General features: G+C 42.6%; 1 protein-coding gene across 1 annotated transcript in view; it reads right to left on the minus strand.

Annotated features, from left to right (window-relative positions):
- Window positions 1-348: 348 nt before the first annotated feature.
- The window catches only part of LOC124142991, a 36589-nt gene continuing 21819 nt past the window's right edge, over window positions 349-15118 (minus strand). The window contains exons 3-5 of the mRNA XM_048381748.1: window positions 1801-1940; window positions 1338-1461; window positions 349-1037 (exon numbers count right to left, since the gene is read on the minus strand). Of these exons, the coding sequence (XP_048237705.1) occupies window positions 851-1037; window positions 1338-1461; window positions 1801-1940 (451 nt within the window). The 3' untranslated portion in view covers window positions 349-850. The remainder of the gene's footprint in view (window positions 1038-1337; window positions 1462-1800; window positions 1941-15118) is intronic.

Genomic DNA, 15118 nt, shown 5'->3' on the forward strand with positions numbered 1-15118 from the left:
CAGTTTCATCGGAATTAAATAACAGTACACTACAATGTCTTCAATGCATTAAGCAAGAAGAATTAATTAATTAAGTGACCACAATTACTTTGTTTTTGGGTACATATAAATCAGACTAATCCCATGTAATCCTGTGAACACAGGTGCAGTACATGATCCTAGTTTCCGTTTTGTTTTGTTGTACTGTATATAAAGAAAACATTTTGCAACATCACAACCAGCAGCCGTAATACTTCTGGAACAATATGGCTGCCCTCAGGCAAATCACCATCTGCCTAATACAAACTTGCTTACACGTTTCCATGGCAACGGAAAGAATATTGATGTTTTACATCTGAACATGGTGTATGCTTTAGATTACCGCCTGGTGGACTGTTGTGAATGTGTCATTGTCATCTATTGATATCTGTCTCAGCACCGTGATGCTTTCTACTGCCCTGCAAGCTGTACCACGCACAATCTGGGTCATATGTATGCGATGTTCGTGAATTTGTGAACGTATTTTGTGATTTGCTCCGACACGATACACGATAGACCCAACTGCATCCATCAAAATTAAACACAAGTGAAGATGTATGTGTTTCACCACAGAGAGATGACGGAACAGTGAAGGTTTATACATTTTTGTCCCGAAAAACCATTGGACGGTAGCATGGCAGTCGGGAGATAATAATATATAAATCATATCGGTGGTTTTTTTAAAACAGATAACCATATGTGAATAAGTAACGAAGTTGGGCCAACTCTTTTCGTTAAATTATTTCAGTTTCCCTGTTTCGAAATATTTACAACAAAAATAACACAAGTTCAAATTCTTGATCAGTTGTGTATATCAGTGCCATTAGGGTATCTACTTGAGCAAGGCCAGCATGAAGGACAGCACTGAGAACAGCACGAGGAGAAGTGAAGGCGGGGAGGTACAGGCGTCACAGGCAGCAGGTTTCCCGAGCTTCTCCACTTCTGCCAGGACATCTCCAGTTCTCTTCGGACAGGAACCATAGGCTGTCTTAATGCAGCTCACAGACAGCTGCGATAGACTGAAAATGCCAAGATTAAATGGGACAGGCTCAGTGAGGATGTATTTTCGAAATATCTGAAGATCAGGATGGCCAAATTCTCACGTCCTCATTTTTCTTACATTTCGAAATTACTATCATACATTAATCAAGCGGTGCTTTATGAATTTGTGTTATAATTTTTGTCTACTAAATCCAGAGATAAACAGTGATGCAGTCACACATGTATTCAACTGACACAGAACAGAGTGATATTCGAGTGCCTTTTTATGCATTCTTTCAATATTCTATAGCACATTTTGAAATACGTTTTGGGTATACCTGCAGATGGTTGCGAGGTATCCATCAGGCGTGGAAGAGTCAGAACCTCCTTTGTAGCCAGCCAGCACACAGTTCAGCAGGGTGGTTGACCTACCAGTTTCTGCCAGACATGTATAGTCCACATCTGAAAAAATACACACTCAGAGGTTCAGATCAACACTGACGGTCTGACTGACTGAAGCGTACATAAAAGGTCTTACAGGGGGCATAACGCAACGTAACTTCAATGTCACAAGTTTTATATGTACAAGTAAATAGCAACATCTGTGATTTTGCTAAGACTGTGATATTTTTACAAGTGCTTGTTTACATTTTGTAAATACTTATTTCGTAACAATAAATAATAGAACCTAACCCTAACCCTAACTTACCCCAACCCTAACCCTAACCCTAACCCTAACCCTAACCCTAGCCCACTAACATGATGCTGCAACGTAAAGGCCAGTCTTTCAAGCACAGTTACCGTTTATGTTGTTACACAAGTAGTCGAGTGCCTTTTTTGTCTGGTCAAGGGATGGGAATGCTCTTTGCCAGGCAGATGGAATGCAAGGCAGGATCTTGTCATATAAACATCCATAGAAGTCGAAAACAAGTGTCTTGGTCCTGGAAAAGTGTACGCATGTATTACTCAACAATGCCGCGGATGGAAAATGAAAATACAACATCCAACTGCCATTCAATGGAACACCTGACAACACACTCAATCACCATGGACACGACCGTCACTGGCTACTGTACAGAGTGAGACAGCTACAGTAAACAGTGAGACTGACAACTATACAGAGTGAGACCAACTACTGTACAGAGTAAGACCGGCTACTGTACAGAGTGAGACTGGCTACTGTACAGAGTAAGACCGGCTTCTGTACAGAGTAAGACCGGCTTCTCTACAGAGTAAGACCGGCTTCTGTACAGAGTAAGACCGACTTCTCTACACAGTGAGACCGGCTTCTGTACAGAGTGAGACCGACTTCTGTACAGAGTGAGACTGACTTCTGTACAGAGTGAGAACGGCTACTGTACAGAGTGAGACTGGCTTCTGTACAGAGTGAGACTGGCTTCTGTACAGAGTAAGACTGGCTTCTGTACAGAGTAAGACCGGCTTCTGTACAGAGTAAGACGGGCTACTGTACAGAGTGGGACTAGCTTCTGTACAGAGTTAGACCGGCTTATGTACAGAGTGAGACCGACTTCTGTACAGAGTGAGACTGACTTCTGTACAGAGTGAGACCGGCTACTGTACAGTGAGACTGGCTTCTGTACAGAGTGAGACCGGCTTTTGTACAGAGTAAGACCGGCTTCTGTACAGAGTAAGACCGGCTTCTGTACAGAGTAAGACCGGCTACTGTACAGAGTGGGACTAGCTTCTGTACAGAGTTAGACCGGCTTCTGTACAGCGTGAGACTGGCTTTTCTACAGAGTAAGACTGGCTTCTGTACAGAGTAAGATTGGCTTCTGTACAGAGTAAGACCGGCTACTGTACAGAGTGAGACTAGCTTTTGTACAGAGTAAGACTGGCTTCTGTACAGAGTGAGACTGGCTTCTGTACAGAGTAGGACCAGCTTCTGTACAGAGTGAGACTGGCTTCTGTACAGAGTGAGACCGGCTACTGTACAGAGTAAGACTGGCTTCTGTACAGAGTGAGACCGGCGACTGTACAGAGTAAGACCGGATACTGTACAGAGTAAGACCGGCTACTGTACACAGTGAGACCGGCTACTGTACAGAGTAAGACTGGCTTCTGTACAGAGTGAGACCGGCTACTATACAGAGTAAGACCGGATACTGTACAAAGTGAGACCGGCTGCTGTACAGAGTGAGACCGGCTACTGTACAGAGTAAGACTGGCTACTGTACAGAGTAAGAAGACCGGCTTTTGTACACAGTGAGACCGGCTTCTGTACAGAGTGAGACCGGCTTCTGTACAGAGTAAGACTGGCTACTGTACAGAGTAAGACTAGCTTCTTTACAGAGTAAGACTGGCTTCTGTACAGAGTAAGGCCGGCTTCTGTACAGAGTAAGACTGGCTTCTATACAGAGTGAGAACGGCTGCTTTACAGAGTGAGACTTGCTTCTGTATACAGTGATACATCTACTGTACATTGTGAGACCGGTTACTATGAAGAGTAAGAACAGCTACTGTACAGAGTAAGACTGGCTATTGTACACATTGAGAATGGCTATTGTACAGAGTAAGACTGGCTACTGTACAGAGTGAGACTGGCTTTTGTACAGAGTAAGACTGGCTTCTGTGCAGAGTAAGTTTGGCTTCTGTACAGAGTAAGACCGGCTTCTGTACAGAGTGAGACTGGCTTTTGTACAGAGTAAGACTGGCTTCTGTACAGAGTAAGACTGGCTTCTGTACAGAGTAGGACCAGCTTCTGTACAGAGTAAGACTGGCTTCTGTACAGAGAAAGACTGGCTTCTGTACAGAGTAAGACCGGCTTCTGTATAGAGTGAGACCGGCTACTGTACCGAGTAAGACTGGCTACTGTGCAGAGTGAGACTGGCTTCTGTACAGAGTGAGACCGGCTACTGTACAGAGTGAGACCGGCTACTGTACAGAGTGAGACTTGCTTTTGTACAGAGAAATACTGGCTACTGTACAGAGTGAGACCGGCTTCTGTACAGAGAGAGAACGGCTACTTTACAGAGTGAGGCTTGCTTCTGTACACAGTGATACATCTACTGTACATTGTGAGACCGGTTACTATGAAGAGTAAGAACAGCTACTGTACAGAGTAAGACTGACTTCTGTACAGAGTAAGACTGGCTTCCGTACAGAGAGAGAACGGCTACTTTACAGAGTGCGGCTTGCTTCTGTACAAAGTGATACATTTACTGTACATTGTGAGACCGGTTACTATGAAGAGTAAAAACAGCTACTTTACAGAGTAAGACCGGCTTCTGTACAGAGTAAGACTGGCTACTGTACAGAGAAAGACCGGCTTCTGTACAGAGAAAGACTGCTTTCTGTACAGAGTAACACTGGCTACTGTACAGAGTACGACCGGCTTCTGTACAGAGTAAGACTGGCTACTGTACAGAGAAAGACCGGCATCTGTACAGGGAAAGGCTGCTTTCTGTACAGAGTAAGACTGGCTACTGTACAGAGTAAGGCTGGCTTCTATACAGAGTAAGACCGGGTTCTGTATTCTGTTCTGCTATTGTACACAGAGAGATTGACTATTGTACAGTGTAAGACTGGCTACTGTACAAAGTAAGACCGGCTTCTGTACAGAGTAAGACTGGTTTCTGTACAGAGAAAGACTGGTTTCTGTGCAGAGTAAGACTGGATACAGTACATAGTAAGACTGGCTACTGTACAGAGTAAGACATACCAGTGATACCAGTTACTGTACACAGTGATACCAGTTACTGTACACAGTGATACCAGCTACTGTACACAGTGATACCAGCTCTTGTACACAGTGATACCAGCAATTGTACACAGTGATACCAGTTATTGTACACAGTGATACCAGCTACTGTACACAGTGATACCAGCTACTGTACACAGTGATACCAGCTACTGTACACCTTGATACCAGCTATTGTACACCTTGATAACAGCTACTGTACACAGTGATACCAGTTATTGTACACAGTGATACCATGTTCTGTACAAAGTGATACCAGCTACTGTACAAAGTGATACCAGCTACTGTACAAAGTGATACCAGCTACTGTACACAGTGATACCAGCTACTGTACAAAGTGATATCAGCTACTGTACACAGTGATACCAGCTACGGTACACAGTGATACCAGCTACTGTACACAGTGATACCAGGTACTGTACACAGTGATACCAGCTACTGTACAAAGTGATACCAGCTACGGTACACAGTGATACCAGCTACTGTACACAGTGATACCAGGTACTGTACACAGTCATACCAGCTAGTGTACAAAGTGATACCAGCTACTGTACACAGTGATACCAGCTATTGTACACCTTGATACCAGGTACTGTACAGTGGTACCAGGTACTGTACACAGTGATACCAGCTTCTGTACACCTTGATACCAGCTACTGTACACAGTGATACCAGCTACTGTACACATTGATACCAGCTAATGTACACAGTGATACCACCTACTGTACTCCATGATATCATGTACCGTACACAGTCATACCAGCTACTCTACACAGTGATACCAGCTACTGTACACAGTGATACCAGCTACTGTAATCCTTGATACCATCTACTGTACACAGTGATACCAGCTACTGTACACCTTGATACCAGCTACTGTACACATTGATACCAGATACTGTATACATTGATACCAGGTACTGTATACAGTGATACCAGCTACTCTACACGTTGATACCAGGTAGTGTACACAGTGATACCAGCTATTGTACACAGTGATAGCAGCTACTGTACACAATGATACAACCTACTGTACACAGTGATACCAGTTATTGTACACAGAGATACCAGCTATTGTACACAGTGATACCAGGTACTGTACACAGTGATACCAGCTATTGTACACAGTGATACCATCTGTTGTACACAGTTATACCACCTAGTGTACACAGTGATACCAGTTATTGTACACAGTGATATCAGCTACTGTACACAGTGATATCTGCTATTGTACACAGTGATACCAGCTACTGTACTGTGATACCAGCTACTGTATAGTGATACCAGCTACTGTACACAGTGAAACCAGCTTCTGTACACCTTGATACTAGTTACTGTACACATTGATACCAGCTACTGTACACAGTGATACCAGCAATTGTACACAGTGATACCAGGTATTGTACACAGTGATACCAGATACTGTACACAATGATACCAGCTACTGTACACAGTGATACCAGCTTCTGTACACCTTGATACCAGCTACTGTACACAGTGATACCATGTCCTGTACACAGTGATACCAGCAATTGTACACAGTGATACCAGCTATTGTACACAGTGATACCAGCTACTGTACACATTGATACCAAGTACTGTACACAGTGATACCAGCTACTGTACACAGTGATCCCAGGTTCTTTACACAGTGGTACCAGCAACTGTACACCTTGATACCAGCAATTGTACACAGTGATACCTGCTACTCTATACAGTGATACCAGCTATTGTACACAGTGATACCAGCTACTGTACACAGTGATACCAGCTACTGTAGACAGTGATACCAGTTACTGTACACAGTGATACCAGCTACTGTACACAGTGATACCAGCTACTATACACAGTGATACCAGTTATTGTACACAGTGATTACAGGTTCTGTACAAAGTGATACCAGGTACTGTACACAGTGAAACCAGCTATTGTACACAGTGACACCAGCTACTGTACATTGTGATACCAGCTACTGTACACAGTGATACCAGCTATTGTACACAGTAATACCAGGTACTGTACACAGTGATACCAGGTTCTGTACAAAGTGATACCAGCAATTGTACACAGTGATACCAGCTACTGTACAAAGTGATACCAGCTACTGTACACAGTGATACCAGATATTGTACACAGTAATACCAGGTACTGTACACAGTGATACCAGGTTCTGTACAAAGTGATACAAGCAATTGTACACAGTGATACCAGCTACTGTACATTGTGATATCAGCTACTGTACACAGTGATACCAGCTATTGTACACAGTAATACCAGGTACTGTACACAGTGATACCAGGTTTTGTACGAAGTGATACCAGCTACTGTACACAATGAGACCAACTATTGTACACCTTGATACCAGCAATTGTACACAGTGAAACCAGGTTCTGTACAAAGTGATACCAGCTATTGCAAACCTTGATACCAGCAATTGTACACAGTGATACCAGGTATTGTACACAGTGATACCAGGTACTGTACACAAGGATACCAGCTGCTGTACACAGAGATACCAGGTTCTGTACAAAGTGATACCAGCTATTGTACACAGTGATACCAGCTACTGTACAGTGATATCAGCAATTCTACACAGTGATACCAGGTTCTCTACGAAGTGATACCAGCTATTGTACAAAGTGATACCAGGTACTGTACACAGTGATACCAGCAATTGTACAGAGTGATACCAGGTTCTGCACAAAGTGATACCAGCTATTGTACACCTTGATACCAGCAATTGTACACAGTGATTCCAGGTATTGTACACAGTGATACCAGCTACTGTACACAGTGATACCAGGTATTGTACACAGTGATACCAGCTACTGTACACAGTGATACCAGGTATTGTACACATTGATACCAGCTACTGTACACAGTGATAGCAGCTATTGTACACAGTGATACAAGCTACTGTACACAGTGATACCAGCTATTGTACACAGTGATACCAGCTACTGTACATTGTGATACCAGCTACTGTACACAGTGATACCAGCTATTGTACACAGTAATACCAGGTACTGTACACAGTGATACCAGGTTCTGTACAAAGTGATACCAGCAATTGTACACAGTGATACCAGCTACTGTACAAAGTGATACCAGCTACTGTACACAGTGATACCAGATATTGTACACAGTAATACCAGGTACTGTACACAGTGATACCAGGTTCTGTACAAAGTGATACAAGCAATTGTACACAGTGATACCAGCTACTGTACATTGTGATATCAGCTACTGTACACAGTGATACCAGCTATTGTACACAGTAATACCAGGTACTGTACACAGTGATACCAGGTTTTGTACGAAGTGATACCAGCTACTGTACACAATGAGACCAACTATTGTACACCTTGATACCAGCAATTGTACACAGTGAAACCAGGTTCTGTACAAAGTGATACCAGCTATTGCAAACCTTGATACCAGCAATTGTACACAGTGATACCAGGTATTGTACACAGTGATACCAGGTACTGTACACAAGGATACCAGCTGCTGTACACAGAGATACCAGGTTCTGTACAAAGTGATACCAGCTATTGTACACAGTGATACCAGCTACTGTACAGTGATATCAGCAATTCTACACAGTGATACCAGGTTCTCTACGAAGTGATACCAGCTATTGTACAAAGTGATACCAGGTACTGTACACAGTGATACCAGCAATTGTACAGAGTGATACCAGGTTCTGCACAAAGTGATACCAGCTATTGTACACCTTGATACCAGCAATTGTACACAGTGATTCCAGGTATTGTACACAGTGATACCAGCTACTGTACACAGTGATACCAGGTATTGTACACAGTGATACCAGCTACTGTACACAGTGATACCAGGTATTGTACACATTGATACCAGCTACTGTACACAGTGATAGCAGCTATTGTACACAGTGATACAAGCTACTGTACACAGTGATACCAGCTATTGTACACAGTGATACCAGCTGTTGTACACAGTGATACCAGGTATTGTACACATTGATACCAGCTATTGTACACAGTGATAGCAGCTACTGTACACAATGATACAACCTACTGTACACAGTGATACCAGTTATTGTACACAGAGATACCAGCTATTGTACACAGTGATACCAGGTACTGTACACAGTGATACCAGCTATTGTACACAGTGATACCATCTGTTGTACACAGTTATACCACCTAGTGTACACAGTGATACCAGTTATTGTACACAGTGATATCAGCTACTGTACACAGTGATATCTGCTATTGTACACAGTGATACCAGCTACTGTACTGTGATACCAGCTACTGTACAGTGATACCAGCTACTGTACACAGTGAAACCAGCTTCTGTACACCTTGATACTAGTTACTGTACACATTGATACCAGCTACTGTACACAGTGATACCAGCAATTGTACACAGTGATACCAGGTATTGTACACAGTGATACCAGATACTGTACACAATGATACCAGCTACTGTACACAGTGATACCAGCTTCTGTACACCTTGATACCAGCTACTGTACACAGTGATACCATGTCCTGTACACAGTGATACCAGCAATTGTACACAGTGATACCAGGTATTGTACACAGTGATACCAGCTACTGTACACATTGATACCAAGTACTGTACACAGTGATACCAGCTACTGTACACAGTGATCCCAGGTTCTTTACACAGTGGTACCAGCAACTGTACACCTTGATACCAGCAATTGTACACAGTGATACCTGCTACTCTATACAGTGATACCAGCTATTGTACACAGTGATACCAGCTACTGTACACAGTGATACCAGCTACTGTAGACAGTGATACCAGTTACTGTACACAGTGATACCAGCTACTGTACACAGTGATACCAGCTACTATACACAGTGATACCAGTTATTGTACACAGTGATTACAGGTTCTGTACAAAGTGATACCAGGTACTGTACACAGTGATACCAGCTACTGTACACAGTGATACCAGCTACTGTACACAGTGATACCAGCTACTGTACACATTGATACCAGCTATTGTACAAAGTGATACCAGCTACTGTACACAGTGATACCAGCTATTGTACACAGTGATACCAGCTACTGTACACAGTGATACCAGCTATTGTACAAAGTGATACCAGTAACTGTACACAGTGATACCAGTTATTGTACACCGTGATACCAGCTACTGTACAGCTTAATACCAGCTACTGTAGACAGTGATACCAGTTATTGTACACATTGATTCAAGGTTCTGTACAAAGTGATACCAGATACTGTACACAGTGATACCAGCTACTGTACACAGTGATACCAGCTACTGTACACCTTGATACCAGCTACTGTACACAGTGATACCAGCTATTGTACATAGTGATGCCAGCTACTGTACGACTTGATATCAGCAATTGTACACAGTGATACCAGCTACTGTACACATTGATACCAGGTTCTGTACAAAGTGAAACCAGCTACTGTAAACAGTGATACCAGCTATTGTACACAGTGATTCCAGCTATTGTACACATTGATACCAGCTTCTGTACACAGTGATACCAGCTAGTGTACACAGTGATACCAGGTACTGTACACAGTGATACCAGCTACTGTACTCCTTGATAACATCTACTGTCCACAGTGATAGCAGCTACTGTACACAGTGATACCAGCTAGTGTACACAGTGATACCAGGTACTGTACACAGTGATACCAGGTTCTGTACACAGTGATACCAGATACTGTACACAATGATTCCAGCTACTGTACAAAGTGATACCACCTACTGTACACAGTGATACCAGCTACTGTACACAGAGATACCAGGTTCTGTACAAAGTGATACCAGCTATTGTACACAGTGATACCAGCAACTGTACACAGTAATACCAGATACTGTACACAGTGATACCAGTTATTGTACACAGTGATGCCAGCAACTGTACACAGTGATACCCGCTACTGTACACAGTGATAACAGCTATTGTACACAGTGATACCAGCTATTGTACACAGTGATACCAGGTTCTGTACACCTTGATACCAGCTATTGTACACAGTGATACCAGCTATTATACACAGTGATACCAATTATTGTACACAGTGATACCAGCAACTGTACAAAGTGATACCAGCTATTGTACACAGTGATACCAGGTTCTGTACACAGTGATACCAGCTATTGTACAGAGTGATACCAGTTATTGTACACAGTGATACCAGGTACTGTACACAGTGATACCAGCAAATGTACACAGTGATACCAGCTATTGTACACATTGATACCAGGTACTGTACACAATGATACCAGGTACTGTACAGAGTGCTACCAACTATTGTACACAGTGATACCAGCTACTGTACACTTTGATACCAGCTACTGTACACAGTGATACCAGCTATTGTACACAGTGATACCAGGTACTGTACACAGTGATACCAGGTTCTGTACACCTTGATACCACCTATTGTACACAGTGATACCAGCTACTGTACACAGTGAGACCAACTGTTGTACACCTTGATACCAGCAATTGTACACAGTGAAAGCAGGTTCTGTACAAAGTGATACCAGCTATTGTACACCTTGATACCAGCAATTGTACACAGTGATACCAGGTACTGTACACAAGGATAGCAGGTACTATACACAGAGATACCAGGTTCTGTACAAAGTGATACCAGCTATTGTACACAGTGATACCAGCAACTGTACACAGTAATACCAGATACTGTACACAGTGATACCAGTTATTGTACACAGTGATGCCAGCAACTGTACACAGTGATACCCGCTACTGTACACAGTGAAAACAGCTATTGTACACAGTGATACCAGCTATTGTACACAGTGATACCAGGTTCTGTACACCTTGATACCAGCTATTGTACACAGTGATACCAGCTATTATACACAGTGATACCAATTATTGTACACTGTGATACCAGCAACTGTACAAAGTGATACCAGCTATTGTACACAGTGATACCAGGTTCTGTACACAGTGATACCAGCTATTGTACACAGTGATACCAGGTTCTGTACACAGTGATACCAGCTATTGTACAGAGTGATACCAGTTATTCTACACAGTGATACCAGGTACTGTACACAGTGATACCAGCAAATGTACACAGTGATACCAGCTATTGTACACATTGATACCAGGTACTGTACACAATGATACCAGGTACTGTACAGAGTGCTACCAACTATTGTACACAGTGATACCAGCTACTGTACACTTTGATACCAGCTACTGTACACAGTGATACCAGCTATTGTACACAGTGATACCAGGTACTGTACACAGTGATACCAGGTTCTGTACACCTTGATACCACCTATTGTACACAGTGATACCAGCTACAGTACACAGTGAGACCAACTATTGTACACCTTGATACCAGCAATTGTACACAGTGAAAGCAGGTTCTGTACAAAGTGATACCAGCTATTGTACACCTTGATACCAGCAATTATACACAGTGATACCAGGTACTGTACACACGGATAGCAGGTACTGTACACAGAGATACCAGGTTCTGTACAAAGTGATACCAGCTATTGTACATAGTGATACCAGCTACTGTACACAGTGATACCAGCTACTGTACACAGTAATACCAGATACTGTACACAGTGATACCAGTTATTGTACACAGTGATACCAGCTATTGTACACCTTGAAACCAGCAATTGTACACAGTGATACCAGGTACTGTACACAGTGATACCAGGTTCTGTCCAAAGTGATACCAGCTATTGTACACCTTGATACAAGGTAATGTACACAGTGAAACCAACTATTGTACACAGTGATACCAGCTACTGTACATTGTGATACCAGCTACTGTACACAGTGATACCAGCTATTCTACACAGTGATACCAGGTACTGTACACAGTGATACCAGGTTCTGTACAAAGTGATACCAGCTATTGTACACAGAGATACCAGCTACTGTACACAGTGATACCAGCAATTGTACACAGTGATACCAGGTTCTGTACGAAGTGATACAAACTACTGTACACAGTGAGACCAACTATTGTACACCTTGATACCAGCAATTGTACACAGTGAAACCAGGTTCTGTACAAAGTGATACCAGCTATTGTACACCGTGATACCAGCTACTGTACAGCTTAATACCAGCTACTGTAGACAGTGATACCAGTTATTGTACACAGTGATTCAAGGTTCTGTACAAAGTGATACCAGATACTGTACACAGTGATACCAGCTACTGTACACAGTGATACCAGCTACTGTACACCTTGATACCAGCTACTGTACACAGTGATACCAACTATTGTACATAGTGATGCCAGCTACTGTACGACTTGATATCAGCAATTGTACACAGTGATACCAGCTACTGTACACAGAGATACCAGGTTTTGTACAAAGTGATACCAGCTACTGTACACAGTGATACCAGCAAATGTACAGAGTGATACCATGTTTTGCACAAAGTGATACCAGCTATTGTACACCTTGATACCAGCAATTATACACAGTGATACCAGGTATTGTACACAGGGATACCAGCTACTGTACACAGTGATACCAGGTATTGTACACAGTGATACCAGCTACTGTACACAGTGATACCAGCTATTGTACACAGTGATACCAGCTAATGTACACAGTGATACCACCTATTGTACACAGTGATACCAGCTACTGTACACAGTAATACCAGCAATTATACACATTGATGCCAGGTATTGTACACAGTGATACAAGCTACTGTACACAGTGATACCAGCTACTGTACACAGTGATACCAGCTACTGTACACAGTGATACCAGCAATTATACACATTGATACCAGGTACTGTACACAGTGATACCAGCTACTGTACACAGTGATACCAGCAATTATACACAGTGATGCCAGGTATTGTACACTGTGATACCAGCTACTGTACACAGTGATACCAGGTATTGTACACATTGATACCAGCTATTGTACACAGTGATAGCAGCTACTGTACACAATGATACAACCTACTCTACACAGTGATACCAGCTGTTGTACAAAGTGATACCACCTAGTGTACACAGTAATACCAGTTATTGTACACAGTGATACCAGCTACTGTACACAGTGATACCAGCTATTGTACACAGTGATACCAGCTACTGTACACAGTGATACCAGCTTATGTACACAGTGATACCAGCTATTGTACAGTGATACCAGCTACTGTACACATTGATACCAGCTTCTCTACACCTTGATACCAGCTACTGTACACAGTGATACCAGGTACTGTACACAGTGATACCAGCAATTGTACACAGTGATACCATGTATTGTACACAGTGATACCAGCTACTGTACACAGTGATACCAGGTACTGTACACAGTGATACAAGGTTCTTTACACAGTGGTACCAGCAACTGTACACCTTGATACCAGCAATTGTACACAGTGATACCTGCTACTCTATACAGTGATACCAGCTATTGTACACAGTGATACCAGCTACTGTACACAGTAATACCAGCAATTATACACATTGTTGCCAGCTATTGTACACAGTGATACAAGCTACTGTACACGTTGATACCAGCTATTGTACACAGTGATACCAGCTACTGTACACAGTGATACCAGCAATTATACACAGTGATGCCAGGTATTGTACACAGTGATACCAGGTATTGTACACATTGATACCAGCTACTGTACACAGTGATAGCAGCTATTGTACACAGTGATAGCAGCTACTGTACACATTGATACCAGCTACTGTACACAGTGATAGCAGCTATTGTACACAGTGATACCAGCTACTGTACACAGTGATACCAGCTACTGTACACAGTGATACCAGCTATTGTACACAGTGATACCAGCTACTGTACACAGTGATACCAGCTACTGTACACAGTGATACAAGGTTCTATACACAGTGGTACCAGCAACTGTACACCTTCATACCAGCAATTGTACACAGTGATACCAGCTACTCTATACAGTGATACCAGGTATTGTACACATTGATACCAGGTACTGTACACAAGGATACCAGGTACTGTACACAGAGATACCAGGTTCTGTACACAGTCATACCAGCTACTCTACACAGTGATACCAGCTACTGTACACAGTGATACCAGCTACTGTACACAGTAATACCAGATACTGGACACAGTGATACCAGTTATTGTACACAGTGATACCAGCTATTGTACACCTTCAAACCAGCAATTGTACACAGTGATACCAGGTACTGTACACAGTGATACCAGGTTCTGTACAAAGTGATACCAGCTACTGTACACCTTGATACAAGGTACTGTACACAGTGAAACCAACTATTGTACACAGTGATACCAGCTACTGTACATTGTGATACCAGCTACTGTACACAGTGATACCAGCTATTGTACACAGTGA

Source organism: Haliotis rufescens, unplaced genomic scaffold, assembly GCF_023055435.1.
Source record: "Haliotis rufescens isolate VD_foot unplaced genomic scaffold, xgHalRufe1.0.p SCAF_4, whole genome shotgun sequence".
NCBI classification, from domain to species: domain Eukaryota; kingdom Metazoa; phylum Mollusca; class Gastropoda; order Lepetellida; family Haliotidae; genus Haliotis; species Haliotis rufescens.